Source organism: Eptatretus burgeri, chromosome 6 (genome assembly GCF_056783735.1).
Source record: "Eptatretus burgeri isolate ZD-2024b chromosome 6, Ebu_testis_v1, whole genome shotgun sequence".
Lineage (NCBI taxonomy): Eukaryota > Metazoa > Chordata > Myxini > Myxiniformes > Myxinidae > Eptatretus > Eptatretus burgeri.
In genome coordinates, this window is record NC_140966.1 from 13,137,754 (window position 1) to 13,159,734 (window position 21,981).

The 21,981-nt window shown below is 41.4% G+C and overlaps 1 protein-coding gene across 2 annotated transcripts in view; it reads left to right on the top strand.

The window, feature by feature from the left end:
- Positions 1-21,981, top strand: part of CPT1A (carnitine palmitoyltransferase 1A) — a 61,980-nt gene that overhangs the window by 18,131 nt on the left and 21,868 nt on the right. For both annotated transcript variants that reach the window (XM_085884077.1, XM_085884078.1), the window contains 6 exons: positions 708-845; positions 3,560-3,637; positions 8,190-8,297; positions 10,147-10,234; positions 17,913-18,108; positions 18,286-18,474. In XM_085884077.1, coding sequence (XP_085740203.1) covers positions 708-845; positions 3,560-3,637; positions 8,190-8,297; positions 10,147-10,234; positions 17,913-18,108; positions 18,286-18,474 — 797 coding nt within the window. The remainder of the gene's footprint in view (positions 1-707; positions 846-3,559; positions 3,638-8,189; positions 8,298-10,146; positions 10,235-17,912; positions 18,109-18,285; positions 18,475-21,981) is intronic.

Here is a 21,981-nt window from a genome sequence, read left to right on the forward strand (position 1 = left end):
AGTGGAGGGGGTTTTCACATTGGTGGATCCCCTGACACTTCAAATGACATTTTCACGCATAAATGACGAAACAGCTTTGTTTGACATTGTGCTTTGGAGTCTCGCACTTTTATGTGAAGCTCAGCGGTCTTTTTTCTTTTCTTTTTTCCCCTCTCCATAATTGCTGGGCTGTGGTTTGCAGTGGATTTGCACATTATCCTCTGTGGCTTTACCACTGCTCTCCACTCAAGGGGGGAGGGATTGTCGGAGTTGCTGCCTGTGGTTTATGCCTGGTGTTGGCTTAATGGTTAGGGTGATGGGCTTGGGATCCGAGGGTCCTGAGTTAAAATCCTGATTGGCTGTTGAATTAATACCAGGTGGGGTTGACTCAGCCTGTCATCTTTCTGATGTCGGCAAAATGAGTACCAGCTTGCTGGTATCCTGTGTCGGAGTGGTGACCCGTCCAGGATTGTGCCCAATTGCCAAGGAGACTGCTAAGGCAGCACAAACACTCTGCACAGAGTATGGTCCCACTGGATGGATTGGATTGCCTGTGGTTTTAAAGGTCATTTGTTTAGCTCTTGTCTTTACCTATGCAATAGTTACAGGCACACTTGAACAATTAATGATCCTTTGTTGTATATTTCTTATTATTTAATGCTGCAGATGAGTTTGCTTTTTTTCTTGCAGGCTGGATTTGTCCTCACACTTCTCTTTTCCTGCCATAGTACCTAGAGTCTGTGAAACCTCTGATGGACGATGAAAAATTTGCTAAGACAAAAGTGCTGGCGAAGGAGTTTGAACAGAACCTGGCTCCACGCCTGCAGCGCTACCTTGTACTGAAGTCGTGGTGGGCTTCTAACTATGTGAGTAGCTGACGGTGTTGCAATGCTACTCCCCAATAAGCCATTGCTCCTGGACAGCTCTGATTGTTGTATGGATGCATGTCATTTGAGATAACTTGCCAGATATTTGTTCTCTGCACATTCCTCATTGCATTGTTTTTGTGTTCTTCCATCCTGTGTGGCTGTTTAGCGACTTTTTTATTTTATGGTATAGTTACTTCCACCACCAAAGGTGGACAAACATTATGTTTCCACCCCTGCCTGTTTGTCTGTCTGTCTTTGTCTGTGAGCAGGATATCTCAAAACAATTGTGGAGCCATTCGGACAAAATTTGGTGGACAGGTTGGGTGTGTGACAAGGACGAATTCATTAGGTTTTGGTGAAGATCCAGATCCGACAATTTTGTAATTGATTATGCACCATTGAGAGATGGGGCCAGAAGTGATAATATAGCATATTTCAAAAAGTTGTGGATGTGTTGGGTAGGTGACAAGACCAAGCCGATTAGATTTTGGTTCAGGTCCGGGTCCGGATCCAGATCCGGCCTATCGGTGAGATGCAAAACGTAAGCTGTTCAGCCTGGCGGAGGTACGCGTTATACCGAGTGCCATTCCAGATTTTAGGGTTTTTGTGTTGGATTTTTTTTTTCAACTATTAGCCTGTTCCCCTGCGCAGCTGGAGACAGCGTTTTGCAATCGCTTCTGTGTGTCTGTTTCTATCTTTGTCTGTCTCATAATTATTTTACAATTTCAGCTTTAGTCATCAAATTTGAAAAGGCATAGTTATCCTGAGTAGAAATAGCCCGCATTCTCCCTGCCACATGGTGTCAAGCACAAGACTATCCATTGTATTAATTGATTGTGTTTATTTGTTTACCATTGAGGTTCAGTGTGTCTGTCCAGGCCGTAACATTTGTACCAATTGAGGTTTTGTCATCAAACCTTCAACAAAGCTTTTATTATGAGAATATGGAGAACAGAAAATAATATGTATAAATGTTTAACTGTCGTTTCATCAAGTTTAGTTTGAGTTCAAAGTGGATGTGGATGAGCTTTGCATTTTGTTTTGCTTTATAGTTTTTAACCTCCACAACCGAAGGTGGACGGACGTTGTGTTGTTGGGTTATCCGTCCGGCTGTCCGTGCATCTGTTTATGCGTCCTTGACAGGTTTTTATTACGGCGATAACTTAAGAACAGCTGAAGGGATCTAAGTCAAACTTGATACAAGTATGTATAATAATATAAAGATAAACTCATTAGATTATGGGGTCAAGAGGTCAAAGGTCAGAGGTCCTGCAAGGTAAAAGTTCCTGTTGCTGTGCCAAATTGCGAACCACTGATGGGATTTTGAAAAAAAAACTTCGTGTAAGTATGTATTATGATGCAAAGATGAACTGTTTAGATTTTGGCATCAAAGGTCAGAGGTCATGTCAGGTAAAAATGTGATACTTGAGAACAGCTGAAGGTATTTATATCAAACTTGGTACAAGTATGTATAATGGTGTAAAGATGAACTCATTAGATTCCTAGGTCAAGTGGTCAAAGGTCAGAGGTTACGTTGGGTAATTTAAGTGATTCTTCACCATTGAGAGATGGGGCCAAAAAACTATACATTATATAGCACAATATTACAAACAGTTATGCATAGTTTCAGACGAAACTTGGTGGATGAGTTGGGTTGGTGTCTGGAACAAGTCAATTAAATTTCTAAGGCCCGGATGCAGATCGGTGGGATGCAAAATATAAACTGTTCAACCTGGCGGAGGAATGCCCTCGACCAAGCGCCGTTCTTGTTAACTCTGCCACCGAAGGTGAAGGAGGTTATGGTTTCACCCCTCTCTGTCTGTGTCTCTCTTTGTTTGTCTGTCTGTTTGTCTGTTTGTGTGCAAGATATCTCAAAAAGTTGTGGACAGATCCGGATGAAACTTGGTGGGCAGGTTGGGTGTGTGACAAGGGAGAAATTGTTTGATTTTAGTGACGATCCGAATCTGGATCTGGAAACGTGAATTATTTAATTGTTAATGTGATTCTTCACCATTGAGAGATGGGTCCAAAAACAAGAAATAGTATGATGTTTCAAAAATGTATTGGGCCCCATGTGTTCTCGTGGATCAGGCGTTGCATGGTGGAGGTATGCGCTCTACCGAGTGGCCCTTCTCGTATTATATTTTGACACTTGGAACATTGCTTAATCATTCATTTGTTTGTTTGTTTGTTTGTTTGTTTGTCAAAGAGAGGGTCATTACCAAATTGATTGTTTGAAATATGTGATCCAGCATACTTGCATAATGAATATAATAATTTGACTGTTGCCTCAGTTTATTTGAAAATGACCAGCAATTATGCCCTCTTTATGTGGTATTTGTACTTCTGAAATGTTTTGCTGCAAATTGGTTCTTAGCTATTCAAATGTATATGATGTCAATAATGGCTGATGTTTGCCAGGTCATGACGTACCCTTTTTAAAAACGTCTTTTTTTCTTTTGATACAAAATATTGGCTCATTAAAAAGTGAGGTAATATAGGGTATGAAGGCAATGTGCTGACCATCGGGGTATAGGGCCACAATTAGACCTTTTCAATGCAACCAACCTTGTCTCAGTTTTGTACTCCTCTCAAGCAAACCCTTTTGATCACGTTGTTGTGGCATTAGTGTTTCCACTGCTGAAAGCCTTTTTGGTTTTGAACTTGTGGTCTGCTGTTTCATGCTATTAGTGATTGTTCTTGGCATGCAGGTTAGCGATTGGTGGGAGGAGTACATCTACCTCCGTGGTCGAACACCCATCATGGTCAACAGCAACTTCTATGGCATGGTCAGTTATATACCGCTTCCCTTTTCACTTTAATCTAAGCCTCATGGGAAGCTTGTACACATAACACATCACAAGAATAAGAAGGACCCCCCCCCCCACATCCTGTATTTCTCCAAGTCTCCCTCTATTTTGTACCTCAACCCTGCTGTTGGTGTTTACCCCATCTTTCTGTTGTTCTTTTGGTTCTGTTGTGCACTGGTCCATTCTGTGTTCTCGCTCTTCCATAAATCTTGACAATACAAAAAAAAACGAAGGCCTTTCTTTTTTCCTGCTTCTTGATTCACTTCCTACCATTGAATGGGCACAAAGCTTTCCTTGGGGAACCGTCTTTTTCTTCCATTCCTCTTTCTTATTGTTTGTTTTTTTTTCCTTCTATTTACCACCACCTCACTTCCTAGATCTCTTTTTACCGATGTCCTTTGCCCAGCTTGCACTGCTGATATAATTGGACTATAAGCATCAATATCTATGTAGCTTGACTTGAAATGCTGCCATTGTCACATGGCTTTGATTGATTGTGTCACCACCGATGTGGTTTTACCCAGAGAGTCACTTTCAACGGATCCTGACCTGGGTGTGGCACTCTTAGGTCGCCTGTCTTGGTATAGATAAAGAAAGAGAGGAATAGAGAGTAAAAGAGACGAAAGAGAATTATGAAAAAACAAAATTGGAAAGAAGTATGAAAGGAACAAAGAACAAAGACGTCGAGAAGAACCCATTCAGACAGATTTCAACAGTTACTCCACAGGCTCAAACGCAGCAATGTGTACAAGCTACCAAAGCACTCGTTGATTTAACATCGACTGATGCAATAGCATTTTGTTTTTGTTTTTAAAATTGCCAGTTCTTTCTTTTCTTCTTGTGCAGAGAAAGGCACATCACTGTTATCTGATGAACAAACATAATAACAGTTACACATAATGGGAGACTGTTGGATTTTTCACACATATATATATATATATATATATATATATATATATATATATATATATATATATATATATATATATATATATATATATATATATATATATATATATATATATATATATATATATATATATATATATATATATATATATATATATATATATATATATATATATATATATATATATATATATATATATATATATATATATATATATATATATATATATATATATATATATATATATATATATATATATATATATATACACTACCGGTCAAAGTTTTAGAACACCCCCGTTTTTACTGAAACTTAAGCAGTTCAAGTCCAGTGAATAACCTGAAATGATACAAAGCTAAGCGGTAAACTGGCAGAGGTTAAAAAAAAGGTTTCGGTTACCAAAAAACTGAAAAATAATGTAAATTTCAGAGTTGTTAAGAAAGGCCCTTTTCAGGGAACAAGTAACGGGTTAGTAACTGCAGCTGTTCTGCAGCAATGGAATTAAATTAAGCCTTGAAAGTTGACGCAAACAATTCCAACAGGTGTCCCAACTTTTGTTGATTAGTTACAAACCCTCTGTCTGTATAAAAGCAGTGCTTGAACAGACTGTGTTGCGACACCCTCTGAAGCATTATTTGGACAATATTGCACTGCAGGAAGTAGTATATTGCTATCATAATGGCGAGAAAAAGACAATTAACAAAAGAAGACAGACAGACCATCCTAACCCTTAAAAGTGTAGATCTTTCCTTTAGAGAAATTGCAAAAGAAGCCAAGGTGTCAGTGAGTACAGTTCCCTACACCATCAAAAGGCACTTGGAAACTGGAGGAAACTCTGACAGGAAGAGGTCTGGCAGACCCAAAGCCACAACACAATCAGAAGACAAGTTTCTGAGAGTCAACAGCTTGTGTGATAGGTGTCTCACAGGACAACAGCTTCAAGCACAGCTTAACACTGGTCGAAGTAAGGAAGTCTCAGTTTCAACTGTGAAGAGAAGACTTCGAACTGCAGGTTTGACAGGTCGAGTGGCAGTAAGAAAGCCATTGCTAAGATGGCAAAAGAAGAAAAAGAGACTTGCCTGGGCCATGAAGCACCACCAGTGGACTACTGAAAACTGGAAGAAGGTCTCATGGACCGATGAATCAAAATTTGAAATCTTCGGTTCATCACGCAGGGTTTTTGTACGCCGTTGAGTAGGCGAAAGGATGGTTCCTCAGTGTGTGACACCAACTGTCAAACATGGAGGAGGAAGCGTGATGATCTGGGGTTCTTTTGCTGGATCCAGAGTCGCCGACTTGCACAGAGTGACTGGCACCCTGAACCAAAAGGGCTACCACAGCATTTTGCAGCGCCATGCAATACCCTCTGGTCTACGCCTAGTTGGTCAGGGATTCATTCTACAGCAAAATAACGACCCAAAACATACCTCCAGGCTATGTCATGACTACCTTAGAAGAAAAGAACAAGACAGTCGGCTTCAAATCATGGAATGGCCAGCACAGTCTCCAGACCTAAACCCCATCGAGCTGGTTTGGGATGAACTGGAGAGAAGGGTGAAAGCAAAGCAACCTACAAGTGCAACACATTTGTGGGAACTTCTGCAACAGTGTTGGGAAGAACTTTCCAAACAATACTTGATTTCCATTGGAGAAAGAATGCCACGAGTATGTTTGGCTGTAATATCTGCAAAAGGTGGCTTCTTTGATGAGTCAAAAATTTGGATTAATTTTTTTCAACAAAACGATTCCGTGATTTATTTTTTGTCTGCAATTGTTTATTTGTTTTATGCTTTAATTTCAGAGTCCATTGAAACATTAAACTGCTTAAATTTCAGTAAAAACTGGAAAAATGGAATATATATATATATATATATATATATATATATATATATATATATATATATATATATATATATATATAATATTGTTGTAGATTTCCCGCCAGTCAGCGTGCGAACGACCGCGTCTAACCAATAGCGATCGCTTCACCCACCGAACGGACAATCCAATCACAGCTTTCCGGATCAACGCCGGAAACCAGCCACGGGTGTGTTTTTAACCACAACACAACCTTGTCCGCACTCTACCCACGCACTACAGGGTCCGATCGCCAAATCTTTGATTTACCGAATTATTCGCGTGGGTAGTTTAGCGAGAGATTGTACCTCAACGGGACCGCTTGGAAACGAGCCGCTTCAGCAGGTCGCTTCCTTTTGGGATAATCGAGCGGGATATTATTGCGCAGTCCCGTTGGACCCGATCACTTTACCGGCTATTTTAAAAACCAACTATATTGTGAGTGCAAGATGGGGCAATTCAATGAGGGAATGGACGCAACGAACAGGTTTACATTCACACAAGGACATTTATTATAATCAAGCACGTATGCAATTAAACAAGGCAAAACATATATGCAATTATACAAGCAACAAAAGAACTACAACCGTCGACTTATTATGTACAGTCACTTGCACTTCACAGCATTTCCTACTTATTAGACTGGCCCACGGACGCACGTACGCACACACACACCCAAGAAATGGTGGCAGAGGCCTTTAATAACGAGCTCCAGCTCGGACAGGTGAGCTGAAACCCAGAACCTATCTCGAACCTCTCCACCTCGTCTGGTCTTCAAGTTGTTCGGACCTGGGCTCCAGCGAGAGCGAGCTGGATCCAATCGCCGTGAGCTGCAATCCTTCCCGAGCTCCCGCAAATCCTCCCGTGCTTCTCAACACGTGCTGGTGAGACGAGGCGCCGATCCTTCCCGTCGATGCGTCGCTTCCCCGAGGAACCACCTCCACGAAGAGGTCGATGAGTCGCACCAAGCCGGGAACCAAAATGGAGAACAAAGATCTCCAGGAACCAAGAAGAAGAAGCCACCACTCGCAGCTCGAGCCGAGTGACCGGCTTAACCTCCTTCCAAGCAAAGCAGCTCGAAGCAAAAAGCTCTCCCGAGCCAAGCAGAAGCCGAAGCTCACGGAACCATCAAAGCAAAAAGCCTCCAAAAAGCTTCCTCCCGATCCAGGCCTCGGCCGAAGCTCACTGAGCCAGCTGAAGCAAAAAGCTTCCGAAGGCCTCAACCCTAACCAAAGCCAAACAGGACCCGAAGGTCTGCTGAACGGCTACTCTCAACTCCCTTCTCCAATTCTGCCCACGAACAAAAGAAAAGATCTCTTCTCCTTCTCCCGGTGTGACTCATGACTCATGCCCTCGTGCTCCATCCCCCGCTCAGCCATGGGTGGGAGGGAGTTGTTGACATGAGTCACGGGACGGCAGGGTGGTTCTTCCTCTTTGCAGAAGAGGGGGGAGGGATGTCTCCATTGTTCGTTCCCTAACTATTAAATCGATCCGCAGCGCATCTAATCAATTTCTAAACATTTAAACAATGAAAGGTGAGCTATCTCGGGAACAAGCACTTATTGACATCGCTGACTAAAGGAATCTGTATGTTGTGTACAATCGAATTCCCAAATTCATAACAATATATGTATATATATATATATATATATATATATATATATATATATATATATATATATATATATATATATATGTATATATTCCCCGAGCAGACAAAATCTTCTCTTCCAAACCCTGGATTCCCCTCCCCATTATCTGCAGGATTTGATGCATGTGCTGATGTCAACAAACCAGGCCGCCCGTGCAGGGAATCTTGTGCATACCATCATGATGTATCGAAGCAAACTGGACTGTGAAGAGCTGGAACCTGTAAGAATTTCATCTTCACTGTTGTAAAAAATTATGGTGATATTTTTTTGTTGTGCTCGTTCTGGCTTCTGGTAAAATAATGTTTTTCTTTTTTTATTTCATAAAATTTTTTAATGTACTTTTCAAACAGACTGAATTTCACTTTTTTTTTCTTAATCAAAGGTGTGTGTGTGTGTGTGTGTGTGTGTGTGTGTGTGTGTATATATATATATATATATATATATATATATATATATATATATATATATATATATATATATATATATATATATATATATATATATATAAATATTATTGTGTTGAGGTTCACGAAGGAGCTAGAACATAAAATGGATTTATTTTTTATTTTATTTTATTTTCATGTCAGTCACTCGTGTAAGAGCTCATATACAGAAATGTATAACAAGGCAGGAGAGGGAAGCACAAAGTAGTGGGGAACAGAGATAATAGATCTGTGGAAGGGAGAGGGATGGGGCAGGGTACATGGGGGTAAACAAGATGGTACTACAGGGACTTTCAGGAAAGAAAACGGGGAATTTTTGAAGGAGGTGGGTTTGGGGTGGATTAACGGGGGTAGAAAATATCAATATTTTGGATGGGGGAAGATATGAGATGGTGGTGAATGGCTGTCTGGAATCCTGGGAGGGAAACTTGAGATTGAAAAAACTGTGGAAGTTGGTCCCACAGGTGGGGAAAAAATGAAAAGTGAATGGGTGTAGGTGAGCAGTGATGATGGATTTTGGGAGTTTCACCACAAGGGGGTTGCTGGGCAGACTGCATGTGCCCTGCAGAAATCTGGAGGGCTGGGGGCAGGGGGCAGAGCATGGAAAAAGCAGAGGGTGCAGGGCCAGAAAGGAAGCGAGAGAATACATTGTCCACTAATCTAATCTGTCTGCGAGTTGAATTTTTTACAGTGCAACGTAGTTTGTCGGTAAATATAATCACCAAGGCTGGCTATTGATATTCATTCCCATCCTTCCCTATGTCTGATGATGGCGCATGTGTGAACCTGCCCCTGCTATCATACAACTACCCATACAATTATGAATTCCAGACTATTTGCCTCAATGTTACTGGTACATCTCCCAAAAGTTATCGTGGATAGGCCTCACAAAGGAGTGCAAGTCGCATGCGATTGGTCCAAATGTTGCCCGATGATCCACTGAGTAGCAGGTGTTCTCTTCATTGAGTTAATTACCCACAATTTACCTGAAACCACTGAGGAAAAATGTCTCGGGAATAAGGAGTTATTTTAGTACCTTGGTCGCTTAAACTAAGAGAAGGTGTTTATAAATGACAGGTCAATAAATTGTTGTAAAAAAATACGTAACATCTTTTTTCCTATAGTATTGTATTGTTTTAAGTTGACGTTTTCTTTTGAGGGTGTGTGTGTGTGTGTGTGTGTGTGTGTGTGTGTGTGTGTGTGTGTGTGTGTGTGTGTGTGTGTGTGTGTGTGTGTGTGTGTGTGTGTGTGTGTGTGTGTGTGTGTGTGTGTGTGTGTGTGTGTTGATATGTTAAAATTGTCCTTTTGCTTCGTCAGTGGAATTTTAGTTTTGGTCCAAAGCTTGCTGGAAGCGCATATAAAAGGACTTGATGTGTACACTTTGCTGACATTGCTGATAAGATTGCACCATTGGGTAGACAGATGGTCATGCTGTCATGGTGAAACCAAAATGCTGTTTATCATGACTAGACCACAGCCTTTATCGCTGGACCAGTGCTGATGTAAATCCATGAGGCCTGGACGTGAGCTTTATGAAAGGAGTTTGCAATCACAAGGCACATGGTTCAAAATGCCAATCTAGCTTGCACTCACTTTCTTTTTGATTGATCTTTGCTACTCATTCAGATCTTTATGCCAGGAGGATGTGTTCCACTCTGCTCTGCACAATGGGAACGTCTCTTCAACACAAGCCGCATCCCTGGCATTGAAACAGGTACGTGAGGCTATTATTGTGCATCGCACAATGTAGGGTTCCCCCTTACAATTTCACTTGGGTTGTTTCTATGCCTTCCGCTGTCGAAGTCGCCGAAGGCATTGTTTTTGGGTTGTCCGTGTGTCCTTTTTAAATACTTGTTGATACAAACATATCGGTATTTCCTCAAACATTATGTAATCGATGGGTTATGAATGAGAGTCCCTAAACTTTGAAGAAAACAAAGGGGCTGCTTGCTCATTTTTGTCCTGTATGAAGTAAAACACAAATCTTGATTTATTTATTTGTTGATTTATTTATTTTTAATGATCTAAGGCTCGTCATGGAGCTGCTGCACAAACCTCTCACGCACATGGACATAGACGAATACATGAGACACTTACCTTGGGAGAAGTGCCATCACTTCCTCGGGAACTCTAGGTACCAGCGACGTCGCAACAATTTCACCGCCTTTCTCACTCCACTCAGCGGACATTTCCTTGGGAGGCAGTTCCCTCCTCTTCATGGATGCCAACCTTTGGGGATTGGCCGTGTTCCATCCTTATAAATGCCGAACGTCTGGCAAGGAAGCGGCACGTACCATTTGAAAATGAACCTATCATCGGTATGACTCTGCCGGGGTTTGAACCGTCGACTTCCCAGACTCAGTGCAGGCACTTTAACCATTGCATCACCGAGTCTCTAACAGTCTAACCATTACACAGCCTGGTGTTGGTTTCGCGGTTCGGGTGGTGGCTTGGGATCCTAGGGTCCTGAGTTCGAGCCCTGTTGGTCACTGAATTAACACCAGAGGGTTGACTGAAGGGTGTTCAAACTGAAAAGATTTGTTCATTTGTTAACCTCCGCCATCTAAGATGGATGGAGGTTACTGTTTTCACCCCTTTCTGTTTGTTTGTTTGTTTGTTTGTGAACAGTATTACGAAAAAACTCCTCGACGGATTTCGACGAAACTTGGTGGGGGGGTGGAGGGTTAGGTCTGGTCCAAGGATCATGCCATTAGATTTTGGACTTGGTCCAAAATCCAATATGGCCGCTATGGCGGCCAATTTGAAAAAATATTTGAATTTTTTTTTTTTTGCATTTCTACATGTTTTAAGTGATTTCCAACCCCCCCCCCCCCCAAAAAAAAAAAAATTGTTAGAAAAAAAAAATTTTGCTAATTTTTTTTCAACAAAATTTCGATTTTATTTTTTGCATTTCTACATGTTATAAGAGATTTCCAACAAAAAACATGCCAAAATTATAATTGCAGCTGATTTTGGAACTTCAGGTGGATATACCCATGTAAAATCAATTTCTGTCTCAAGGAATCTTGTTATGACGAATGAATTGAGTATGTAAAAGGGAAAGTTGCAAGCTATAACTGTGAGCACTGTTGACGTCAAATTGAATGAATAGGATATCAGGTTCACTTGAGTGACCTAGCAGTATTGGCGGCGGAGGTTTTGCACTCTACCGAGTGCTCCCCCTCTAGTTTTTGTTTGTTTTGTTTCAAAAATTTTTTTTAGTTCAAGCAATTACTTCTACAACATAACAATGGAGCGATTGCTTCCACTTTTCCATATCAATGGCCCTATAATGCTTCACTTTGCATTCTCTCTTTAAGCATCCCATTGTTGTTGACTTTCGCTCTGGAATAAAGTACTGATGCTCCTTTAATGTGGAAACTGTTCAAAAACCTCAAACGTTTTTCTTTTATTGTGTTCCATTTTGCATTCATATGTTCGTAGTCATCATAAATTAATGGAAGCTCTAAGTTGACTTGCCAATTCACATGTTCACTGAAGGCACCATAAGCAAATGGACACAAGTTAAAAATTGCTGTATGATGTATATTTTTTCAGATGTGTTAGCTGCAAATAATGAGTTGATAAAATATTTGATTTAATTGGAATAAGAATTTGTGAGAACGATCTGCATTGGACTCTGTATTGCTGGATATCAATATTATCGAGGATTGATTGTGTCGAAGTCAACGACGACGTGTACCATTTTCCGAGCCGCTTGCTGCTGCACATTCGGCAAACGGGAAGGATGCCGGGTTTTGAGAAATGTTAAGAAATTATCTCCGGCTATTACTAATTTAATGGCCCCAATTACTCCCACACCTGGTAAATTGTCTTGAGATGGAACAAGGCACTGTTGAGGAAATGACCGAGCATTGTGCATTGTCAGTTTCAGTAATTGCTTTTGTTTTTATGCAAACTGTTTTCCCAACAACTCCCACCGAAATCGAAACTTGCATCACTTTCTTTCTTGCTTCATGTTTTTGCATTTGGCAAGACTTTCGAATGAAGTTCATTCACTTGTAACACAATTTCGTTTTATGTGATCAAGCTTTGAAAGAAATTATTTTGGTTTATGAATAGCTTGTTAGAAATCATTTTAATCTCCTCCCTAATAATTTTGCTCTGAATGAAGTATTTTATAATTTTATTATTATTGATAATGAAGTATTGATCAAAGTATAAAATAAATTCTTACTCCCAGGGATTTGGGGTGGGGGGAGGACCCCCAATTATTTTACGTATATATGCATGGAATATTGCTGTTTGTTCCCAGTGGGAGTAGATTTTACGATATTAAAATACAATTATTCTGGGGGAATTATCCCATCCATAATTTGGGGGAATTAGAACGGCACTCAGTGGAGCGCGTACTTCCACCAGGCTGAACAGTTTCCGTTTTGTATCCCACTGATAGGCTCGATGTGCATCGAGACCGGAACCAAAATCTAATCAGCTTGTTCTTGTCACCTACCCAACTCATCCACCAAGTTTTGTCATCCATCTGAAACATTTTCGATTATTTTGCTATATATCGTTTTGGCCCCATCTCTCAATGGTGAAGAATCACTTAGAAATTTGAAAATTCTAGTATCTGGATCTGGATCTATATCTTCACCAAAATCGAATCATTTTATCCTTGTCACATACCAAGCCTGTCCACCAAATTTCGTCTGAATCTGTCCACAACTTTTTTGAGATATCAGACAGACAGACAGACACTAACAAACAAACAGACAGAGGTGAAAACATATCCTCCATCCACCTTTTGTAGTTGTAATTAGATGTACAACATGGCTAGAAACCATATCAATTGTTTCGAGACAATCAAACTCTTCACACAGAGCCGCACAAGTCAAGATCTTCAAGGTCATCTTCATATTTCAATGCCTGTGCCCAGGCTCTTGCCTGTGCCACTACCACTGCCGCTGATCTAGGCAGAGCTGAAAGTGGACCAAGCAAGAGCCGAGGTAGAACAGAAAGCAGAACGAGCAAAGGCAGAAGTTGACTTGCGGATGCTCTGAGCTCGACAAACTGACAACAGCTGTGGAGAAAGCACGCTCCGATGCATTCCTGCAAGCTGAACAAGAAGAAAGGGGGCATGTCCTCCGGACCTCACCCCCAACAGTCTGCAAACGATCAGGTAGCAGTTTTGCCACATGACCGACATTGCTATTCGACCTTCACTGACCAGCCAACTCTGAATTTTGGCCTCATTTCTTGAGCTAGCTAAGGAGCAGCAGACATTTCTGACTTGTATGAATGGTATACTCAGTCACCTTCTTCTTCTCCCATGATGACACCAGACAAGCATAAGGCTGAACCAGAGATGTCACCTGTTGATATGACAAGGGAGATCACTGACACCCTTGCTTTCCAATGCCAGCCAACACATGAACCAGACGTCTATGACAGTGACCCACTGATGTTCCAGTCCTGGTGCTCTACCTTTCAGACCATGGTCAACAAGGCTCAGAACTCCATGACTCAGAGACTCACCTTCCTTGCAAAATACACCAAAGGAGGAGTGAGACAGCTTGTCGACCGATTTTGACACCACTACGTTTCCGATCCTGAGGTCACCTACCAATTAGCTTGGAAGGAGGTTTAATGGAGGTTTGGGACTACGACAAGGATTACCACTCAAATAATTGAGAAACTCACTAGTTTCCCAAAGTTCAAGGCATATGAAAACTGCAGGCTTCTGTAACTTGTGGATCTGTGTTCATGATTTGCCTGGCTTCAGTGTCCTCGACTACGTGCACATTCGACTCTTGATTCTTGAAAAGCTATCTGCTCGTATCCACAATGATTGGAGGCAGCGAGCCTCAAAATTCAAGATGACAAATGGCAGCTGCCTATCCTTCACCATACTCACCAAATTATTGAGAGAATAGGCCAGACTCCATAATTACCGATCTAGTCAACAGAATTCTCAGATGACAGAAAAGGGAAAAGGCTGAATGCCTAAACTCGGTGCTTGCTTCTAAATCTTGTGTCCCAAACCCATCACTTTCTGTATCCACCTGACCCAGTCGCACCCAGCTGTTCCTGGACTCTGTGTCCTTTTCTCCTGACAAGGTGGAGAGTTTGCTGTCAAACCTCGACTCAGATTCTGCAACCAGTCCAGATGGCATCAGTGCACGTGTCCTAAAAACCTGCTCTACTGCTCTTGCTCATCCTCTCTCTGTTCTACTCACCCTCTCTTTTACTCAAGGTCATTTGCCATCTGCTTGGAAATCAGCAAACATTACAGCTCTGCATAAAAAAGGTGCAAAAACAAATCCCTGAAACTACAGACCAATCAGCCTTCTCCCAATCATCAGTAAGGTCAAGGAATCCGTCATCGCTTCAGACATCAAATCCTTCCTCTTCTGCAATGGCCTGATTTCTGATCATCAGTTTGGATTTAGACCAGGTCACTCAACCCTGGATATGCTACTTCTGCTTTCCCAACAATGGATGGAGGTCCTAAATGCCAGACATGAGATCAGAGCCATCTCCCAAGACATATCAGGAGCTTTTGATATGGTCTGGCACCCTGCCCTGCTCAACAAACTTCCTTGTGGTATCCAACGCAATCTCCACCCATGGCTCGCAGACTTCCTCTCGTCGCAGTCAACACATGGCTCTCAATGGAATTCTCTCATCTCCTCTTCCCATCCAGGCTGGAGTTCCTCAAGTCAGTGTTCTGGTCCCTGTGCTTTTTCTGGTTTTCATCAATGACCACTCCGACTCTGGAATCTTCTTTATCTCTTTGCTGATAACTCCACCTTCTGCCATACCATCTCTCATCCCTCTGATCAGCAGGCAGGAGGCTCTTCAGTTTCTGCAGACCTGGATAAAATCCCAACTGGGCATTCTACGTCATGCAAAGTTCTTCCTTGGCACACCTGAGCTTCGAACCACTTGTAAAGTTTTTTTTCATCCGCAGTCTGATGGAGTCCTGCTCTCTCCCCTGGCGTGGTGCTCCTGCCTCACACCTAGCTCGACTTCACACTTTGGAAAACAAGGTTTTTAGGATAATTGGTCATATCCCATGATGAAACTGAGTCTTTTGGTCTCTCACTCTCACCGCAGGCAGGTCGGTGGTTTTTCTGTTTTCTACCGTCTCCTCTCTGGCCTTGCCCTCCTGCTCTGTCTTTCTGTCCCCCCTATATTTCTACTGGGCACTCAAGGTCTATACAGAAATCTCAATTCCCCCTTTTGTGTCTTGGCGATGTCTACAGCTATGAATTTGGTACCGTGACTACCAGTCACAAGAAATTGTGGGTATCACGACAAGCCGGGTCATTGTCTGTCCGAGTGCGTCTCATTCGGTAGGAGACCCATCTGAGAGAGAAAAGAGACTTCCTCAGAACCAAAGGTCTTTGCTTCAAGTGTGGTGACAGCCACAGATTGAAGGACTGCAACACTGAAGTGCAGTACAAGATGTGTAAAAGCAAAGAGCATGCCTCTTCCATGCATGAAATTCCAAGACTAGATGGTGGAGAGACTCAGAATGAGAAACATGAGGAAATCTCCAAAACCATTAAGGCGAACACAAAATGCAGCAGGCATTTGACATGTCCCTTCACATGATCTTGTTCCAAGATTGTACTATGCAATATCTATCACCAACATTCTCCCTCAAACTCTGTCTATGGGTTGGCTGTAGTCTAATGCCTGTGTGCCAGATCCACAACTATTTGATTCACTAAATCTCACTGATCCGACATTACCCTATGAGCTCTCCACCTGTGGCAGACAGAAAATGTGAAAATGGCCTGCGACTGGAGGCTCAATATGGGAACAGGGAAAGACTGCCAATGATCATCGAGAATCCTCACATCTCCGGTGATGGGAGCGAGAACCCATCTCCAGACCTGTGTTTACAGATTCCCCACCTCATATCATTGGCGGTCAAAGTTCTAGAGCTGAGGGAAGACGTCAACATCATCATCATCATCATCATCATCATCAGGAAAAACCGTCCAGAGCCCCTCAAAGTCAGAGAATCTCGAAATAGCCCAACGCATGGACCTTGGTTGGACCATCTCTGGCCAGGTGTGCATGAGCGGGGCAGAAGGTAATATGAAGCTAACACCTTGGTTAACCGCATCATCCTTCGATCACACCTTGACGCACCCCCTGACTGAAATATGTGAAATCACATCTGTGTGAAAGGTTCTGCCTTCACCTTGCCTGAACACTGCGACCATAAATGACATCTACAGAGAAACACCACAGAACAACTTTGAGGCTATGTCTGTCGACGACCGACACTTCATCCACATCATGACACGAGGTGCCCACACCAACTCAGAAGGGAACTTCTCGTTCCCCTTACCCTTCAAGAAAAGGTGGATTCATCTCCTGAACAACTACTATACTCTCAGGTTCAAGAAAGACGCAACACCCTTCTGAAAACTGTAGGAGAAGCAGCTCGACAAACAAGCACACAGACACCAGTCCATGAATTGTAGTAAGGATAACGGTTCTCATGATGTATGTAATGTTCGCCATTCTTTGCAACGTTAATTGTTCTTTACTCTGTTCTGGATTGATTGTGACTTGGCAAACATCCATTGGTTTGTTTGTTTTGTCTTTGCAGTTACAAGTCCCTGTCTCTGTGCCTGCATGTGACGACACTTTATATAATGGTTGACGCGTGCTGGTGAAAGTCGAGCTATCATTTGCTCAGAGCTACACTTTAACTGAAACCAGTACACCCTTGATAGTGAAACATGAGGATCACGGCCTGATCTCTGCTTCCACGGCTACAGACCAAACTCTTTCCTACATTCTTGACATTGCTATTTTGGATCGGGATATCACTGTGGCACTTGAATTGGATTGTTGCAACTCACTGTTGGTAGCATGCTTCTGCTGCCTCTCGCAAGTGATCAACTCTTTCAGAATATAAAAACCAGGCTTTTGTAGTTAAAGCTCATAGATGTGCTCACCTCATTCCGATCTCGAAATGCTTCACTGGCTCCTCCGAGTACATCGACGTATAGATTTTAAAATATTTCTGATTACCTTAGAAGTCAATCGTACATTGTTTTGCGCCTACATTTCTGATCTATAATCACAGGTTGCACACCTGCATGAAAACTATGGTCGAACAATGGGAATCTCCTGGTAATTCCTCACTCGAGGATTTAGACTTTTGGCAATGGAGGATTCTTCAGATACGCTACTCAACTCTTGAACCTTCTACATTTTAATATTTCTGCATCTAATTCAGATATATATTTTTTAAATCTCTCTATACATTTGCTTGCTCCAAATTTTTGCTTTTCTTACCCCCTTCTTTCTTTGTAAAGTGCTTGGAGATTTTGCTTCCAGATGAAAAGTAATACATACCAAATTGATTGATCGTCTTACTCGAGTCATTCCTTGTCTTGCAGATACCGTGCAGCACTTCAAAGATGGTGAATATATCGCAGTGTACCACTGTGGGCGGTACTTTCGCTTGTGGCTGTATCACGCGGGGCGCCCGCTGTCTGCACGTGAGCTGCAGAACCAGTTTCAGTATATCTTGGATGATGCGTCTCCACCAAGTCCTGGCGAAGAACAACTTGCGGCACTCACGGCTGGAGATAGGTGATTCTGCACCAAGGTGTTCCCTTCATATTTGTATTCTAAAAAAAAAAAATTTTTACTACTTCTGTTTTAAGTAGTTTTCTAAATTGGCTGTTATGTTGTGACTGAACAGAATATGGTTATTTATGAATCCACCAGCTAACCAGTGAGAGGTATTTGTGGTTTGTGGAAGTGCAGAGTACCTTGGGCTCAGGCGCGGCAGACGTACTTTTGTCGTGGAGTTAACCGTACCTCACTTGATGCTGTGGAAAAAGCGGCATTCTTCGTTGCACTTGATGACTCTGAGGAGGGTCTGGAAGAGGATGATGTATTGGGCTCGCTTGGGCATTATGCCAAATCCCTGCTGCATGGAAATTGTTACAACAGGTAAGCTAATTACTTGGAATGCGAAGATCTGTTCATGTCGCGATTCACATCTATGTACACGATACCTGTCCCGGCCCTTTGGCTTCAGGTTAAATACGAATATACAACATCATGATATTACCTCCATCACCGAAGGTGGGTAGAGGTTATGCTTTCACCCCTGTCTGTTTGTCTGTCTGGTTGTCTGTGAGCAAGATATCTCCAAAAGTTATGGACTGATTGGATGAAACTTGGTGCGCAGGTTGGGTGTGACAAGGAATAACTGATTAGATTTTGGTGAAGATCCATATCTGGATACTCGAATTTTAAAAGTGGCCAAAAACGATACATAGCACGATATCTCAAAAAGTTATGAATGTATTCAGATGAAACTTGGTGGACAGGTTGAGTGTATCATAAGGACGAATTCATTTGATTTTGGTGAAGATCCAGATAAAATAAAAATTTTTTCTAATTTTGTAGGTGTTTCTTCACCATTGAGAGATGATTGGCTATTTATTGATTGACAATAATTGGCTACATTTGGTAATTCACTGAACCACTTGGCCAATTCATGTTGCATGGAGTTAGTCATTCATAGGACATGGTATAGTGGAACCACTTCTTTGTCTATTTTGGTAAGCTGTCCATGCGAGGGCGTTTAGAGCAGTGTGAATGTATTCTCTAATTTCAATCACAAAGCAATTCATTATGTTTGAGCAGCTGCAATCGGTGCATTTGCAACAAGTTCAAGAGCAGCTGTGCGATCATGCTGAATCTCAGCACCGAGTGGTTTGAAATTGAGATTCATCCATCAGAAGCTCATGTACATTATTAGTGTAGTCACACTTGTTCAAAACTACTCCAGTCCCTTTGTCGGGATTGCAAATATGTGTGTTCGGGTTAGCCAGAAGGCCTCACACAGCTGCTGGACATTCATGCTTCATGTGAAAGTCAAAAAACGTCATTGGGCATTCCATAGTACATGTGCATGGTCAGCCAATCACGCCTTCATGGAATTCACTTGTTCCTTGCAACCTGTTGTGTGACTGTGTAACGTGTCAGTTGGGAATAAAGGAGTTTGAACTCAGAAAACCTATTCTCTCTCTTGATGTTAGCATTTGGAATATCAAAACCAAAACCGTGAGTGGGCATGAACTCTTCTTGTCGGAGAGTGCAACATTGGACCGATTGAGCATGTGCTTCTTCGTCAGTGATCCTGTTACCAAAGAGTTTCCACTGCAAAAGTCATGGTGTGGACGTTTTGAAATTCTGTGGCACCAAATGACCCTCATCAAAGTAAATGTGATGATGGATATTTATTTACCAACACACCAACAATATGCCCTCATAACTTATTAATCCACATGGCTTAAACTCTGCCCATCATAAATAAAAGTTAAGGTCAGATTCGAACCACCCTCATGCACACATATTTTCATTAACAACCACTCTGCCAGCAAAGAAAGAGAAACATGTCATTTGAGTCAGAGAATATTATTGTTCACATGAATAACAAGTTGTTTTTTGTTTTTTAAAATCATATTGATACAGTTATAACTTCAGATTATGAAATAAATATTATCCAAAAATCTCAAGTTTGAGCCCCCACCCCCCCCCCAAAAAAAACCCCCCAAAACCATGGCCACTCTAGTTCCTATAACATAGCTGAAGCTTCCCCTCTCGCTTGACGTGGATAAATCAAAAAATAGGACCACGAGTCCTGAAGGTCACCTGTATTAGAAGCAAGTCAATGATGTCTTAAAATATCAAAATTTTGTTTATGCGCAGAATTTGGTCACATGATTGGTTGAATGGAAGCTCTCGATGATGATTACAGCAATACATGTTTACAGGTCATGTATTTTTGGGCTGAGGACATGTGGCATGTGTAGGTTAGGGCAGGATTTTTTTTTAAATTTAACTTAATTTAATTTATTTTAGCATTTAATTTAATTTGTTTAGCATTTCATTTATTTTAGCATTTTCAGCCTGATTTCAACGCTTTAATGAGCGCAGATTTTGATGCAGTCAATTCACCTTCATTCGGTATCAGATATGAAGCTTGTGGCCAAGTTTCATAAAAATCGTGTGTTTGGTTCAAGCGAGAATGACTGAAGTGTTTACAGATTCACTCACTGTCTGACTTACCTGTAGACACTGTTCGATCCCATAAGCTCACCCAACTAAAGTCCAGGTGAGCTAAAAATGGATACTCTGATAACTTCTACCTGCTATGCAAATGGAAGGAATGACTGACAGTTACGGATGCAATATGCTTCACCACCGAAGGTAGATTGAGGTTATGTTGCCACACCTGTATGTCTATTTGTTTGTCTGTGAGCAGGATATTTCAAAAAGAGTTATGGACTTATTCGGATGAAACGTGATGGATGGGTTTGGTTGCGTGACGATGGCAATGTCATTTCAATTTTTAGTGAGGTCCGTTAGATCGCTATTAACATAATATTGTGCACTTCCGGATATAGGCACCAAACTTGGCAGATGGTGAGATATGATCATAATAAATAAATCTAGAATGGGAGCCAATCGAAAAATTGCCATTTTCCAAGATGGCCGCCAAACTCACTTTCAAACCATCATAACTCGCACAAATGAATGAAAATCATATTTCTTATTCGGTCAAACCCCACTAAATCGAGCTCGAGGATTCCGAGTATGACACCGAAACTGACATCAGATGACCCCTTGGCCGCCATTTTCCAAGATGTCCGCCAAACTCGCCATATCAGGGCGTGAGGCGACATTCAAAATCCGACGGAACGATATAATGGAGAAATTGCAGTAGCGTTACAGAACATGTCTTTCCGCGTAAATAGGCACCAAAAATGTGAAAATCGGTTGATAAATGGGCAAGTTACAGTAATTTGTGTACTGTATTCACAAGAAGTAATTTAATTGAAATGCGATTGTGTTGACTAAATTCCTATGAAATTCTTCCACAGTTCAAATTTTCCATGACCACACTGCCCCATGCGTACACGCAGTTTACTAATCATCCACTAATGGCCTTTTAAAATCAGGAAAATTTATGAGTCTGGATTACATCATCACTTGGGAAATCACTTTTTATTTTCCTATTTTTTTCATTTTTTTTTTCCTTTGTATTCTCTTGTTACCATAAAAAAAAAAACATGAAATTAACTAATTTTGCGTTTAACACACTAACCGAACATTTTTAGTTCACTCGGAATTTACTCAGTTTAAGTAAATCCTTCCACATAAAACAGGTTCCTTTGTGATATGTTGGATACCTTTTCTGGAAAATCGCCACAAAATATTTTGAATGGAATTCCAAATAGAAAATTTGTCAAAAAAAAAAACTCGGTCAAACACATTTTCAAGCCCATACACAAAAGTATGTGCCCAAAACAGTGGACTTCAATTGAATGAGACAAAAAGTCAAAAATCATACCTCCAAACTGGTCCAAATATACCGATTTTAAATACGATTTGAAAATTTACCTGAGATAAGCCTAATGTACAATATTCACTGTACATTTAGAG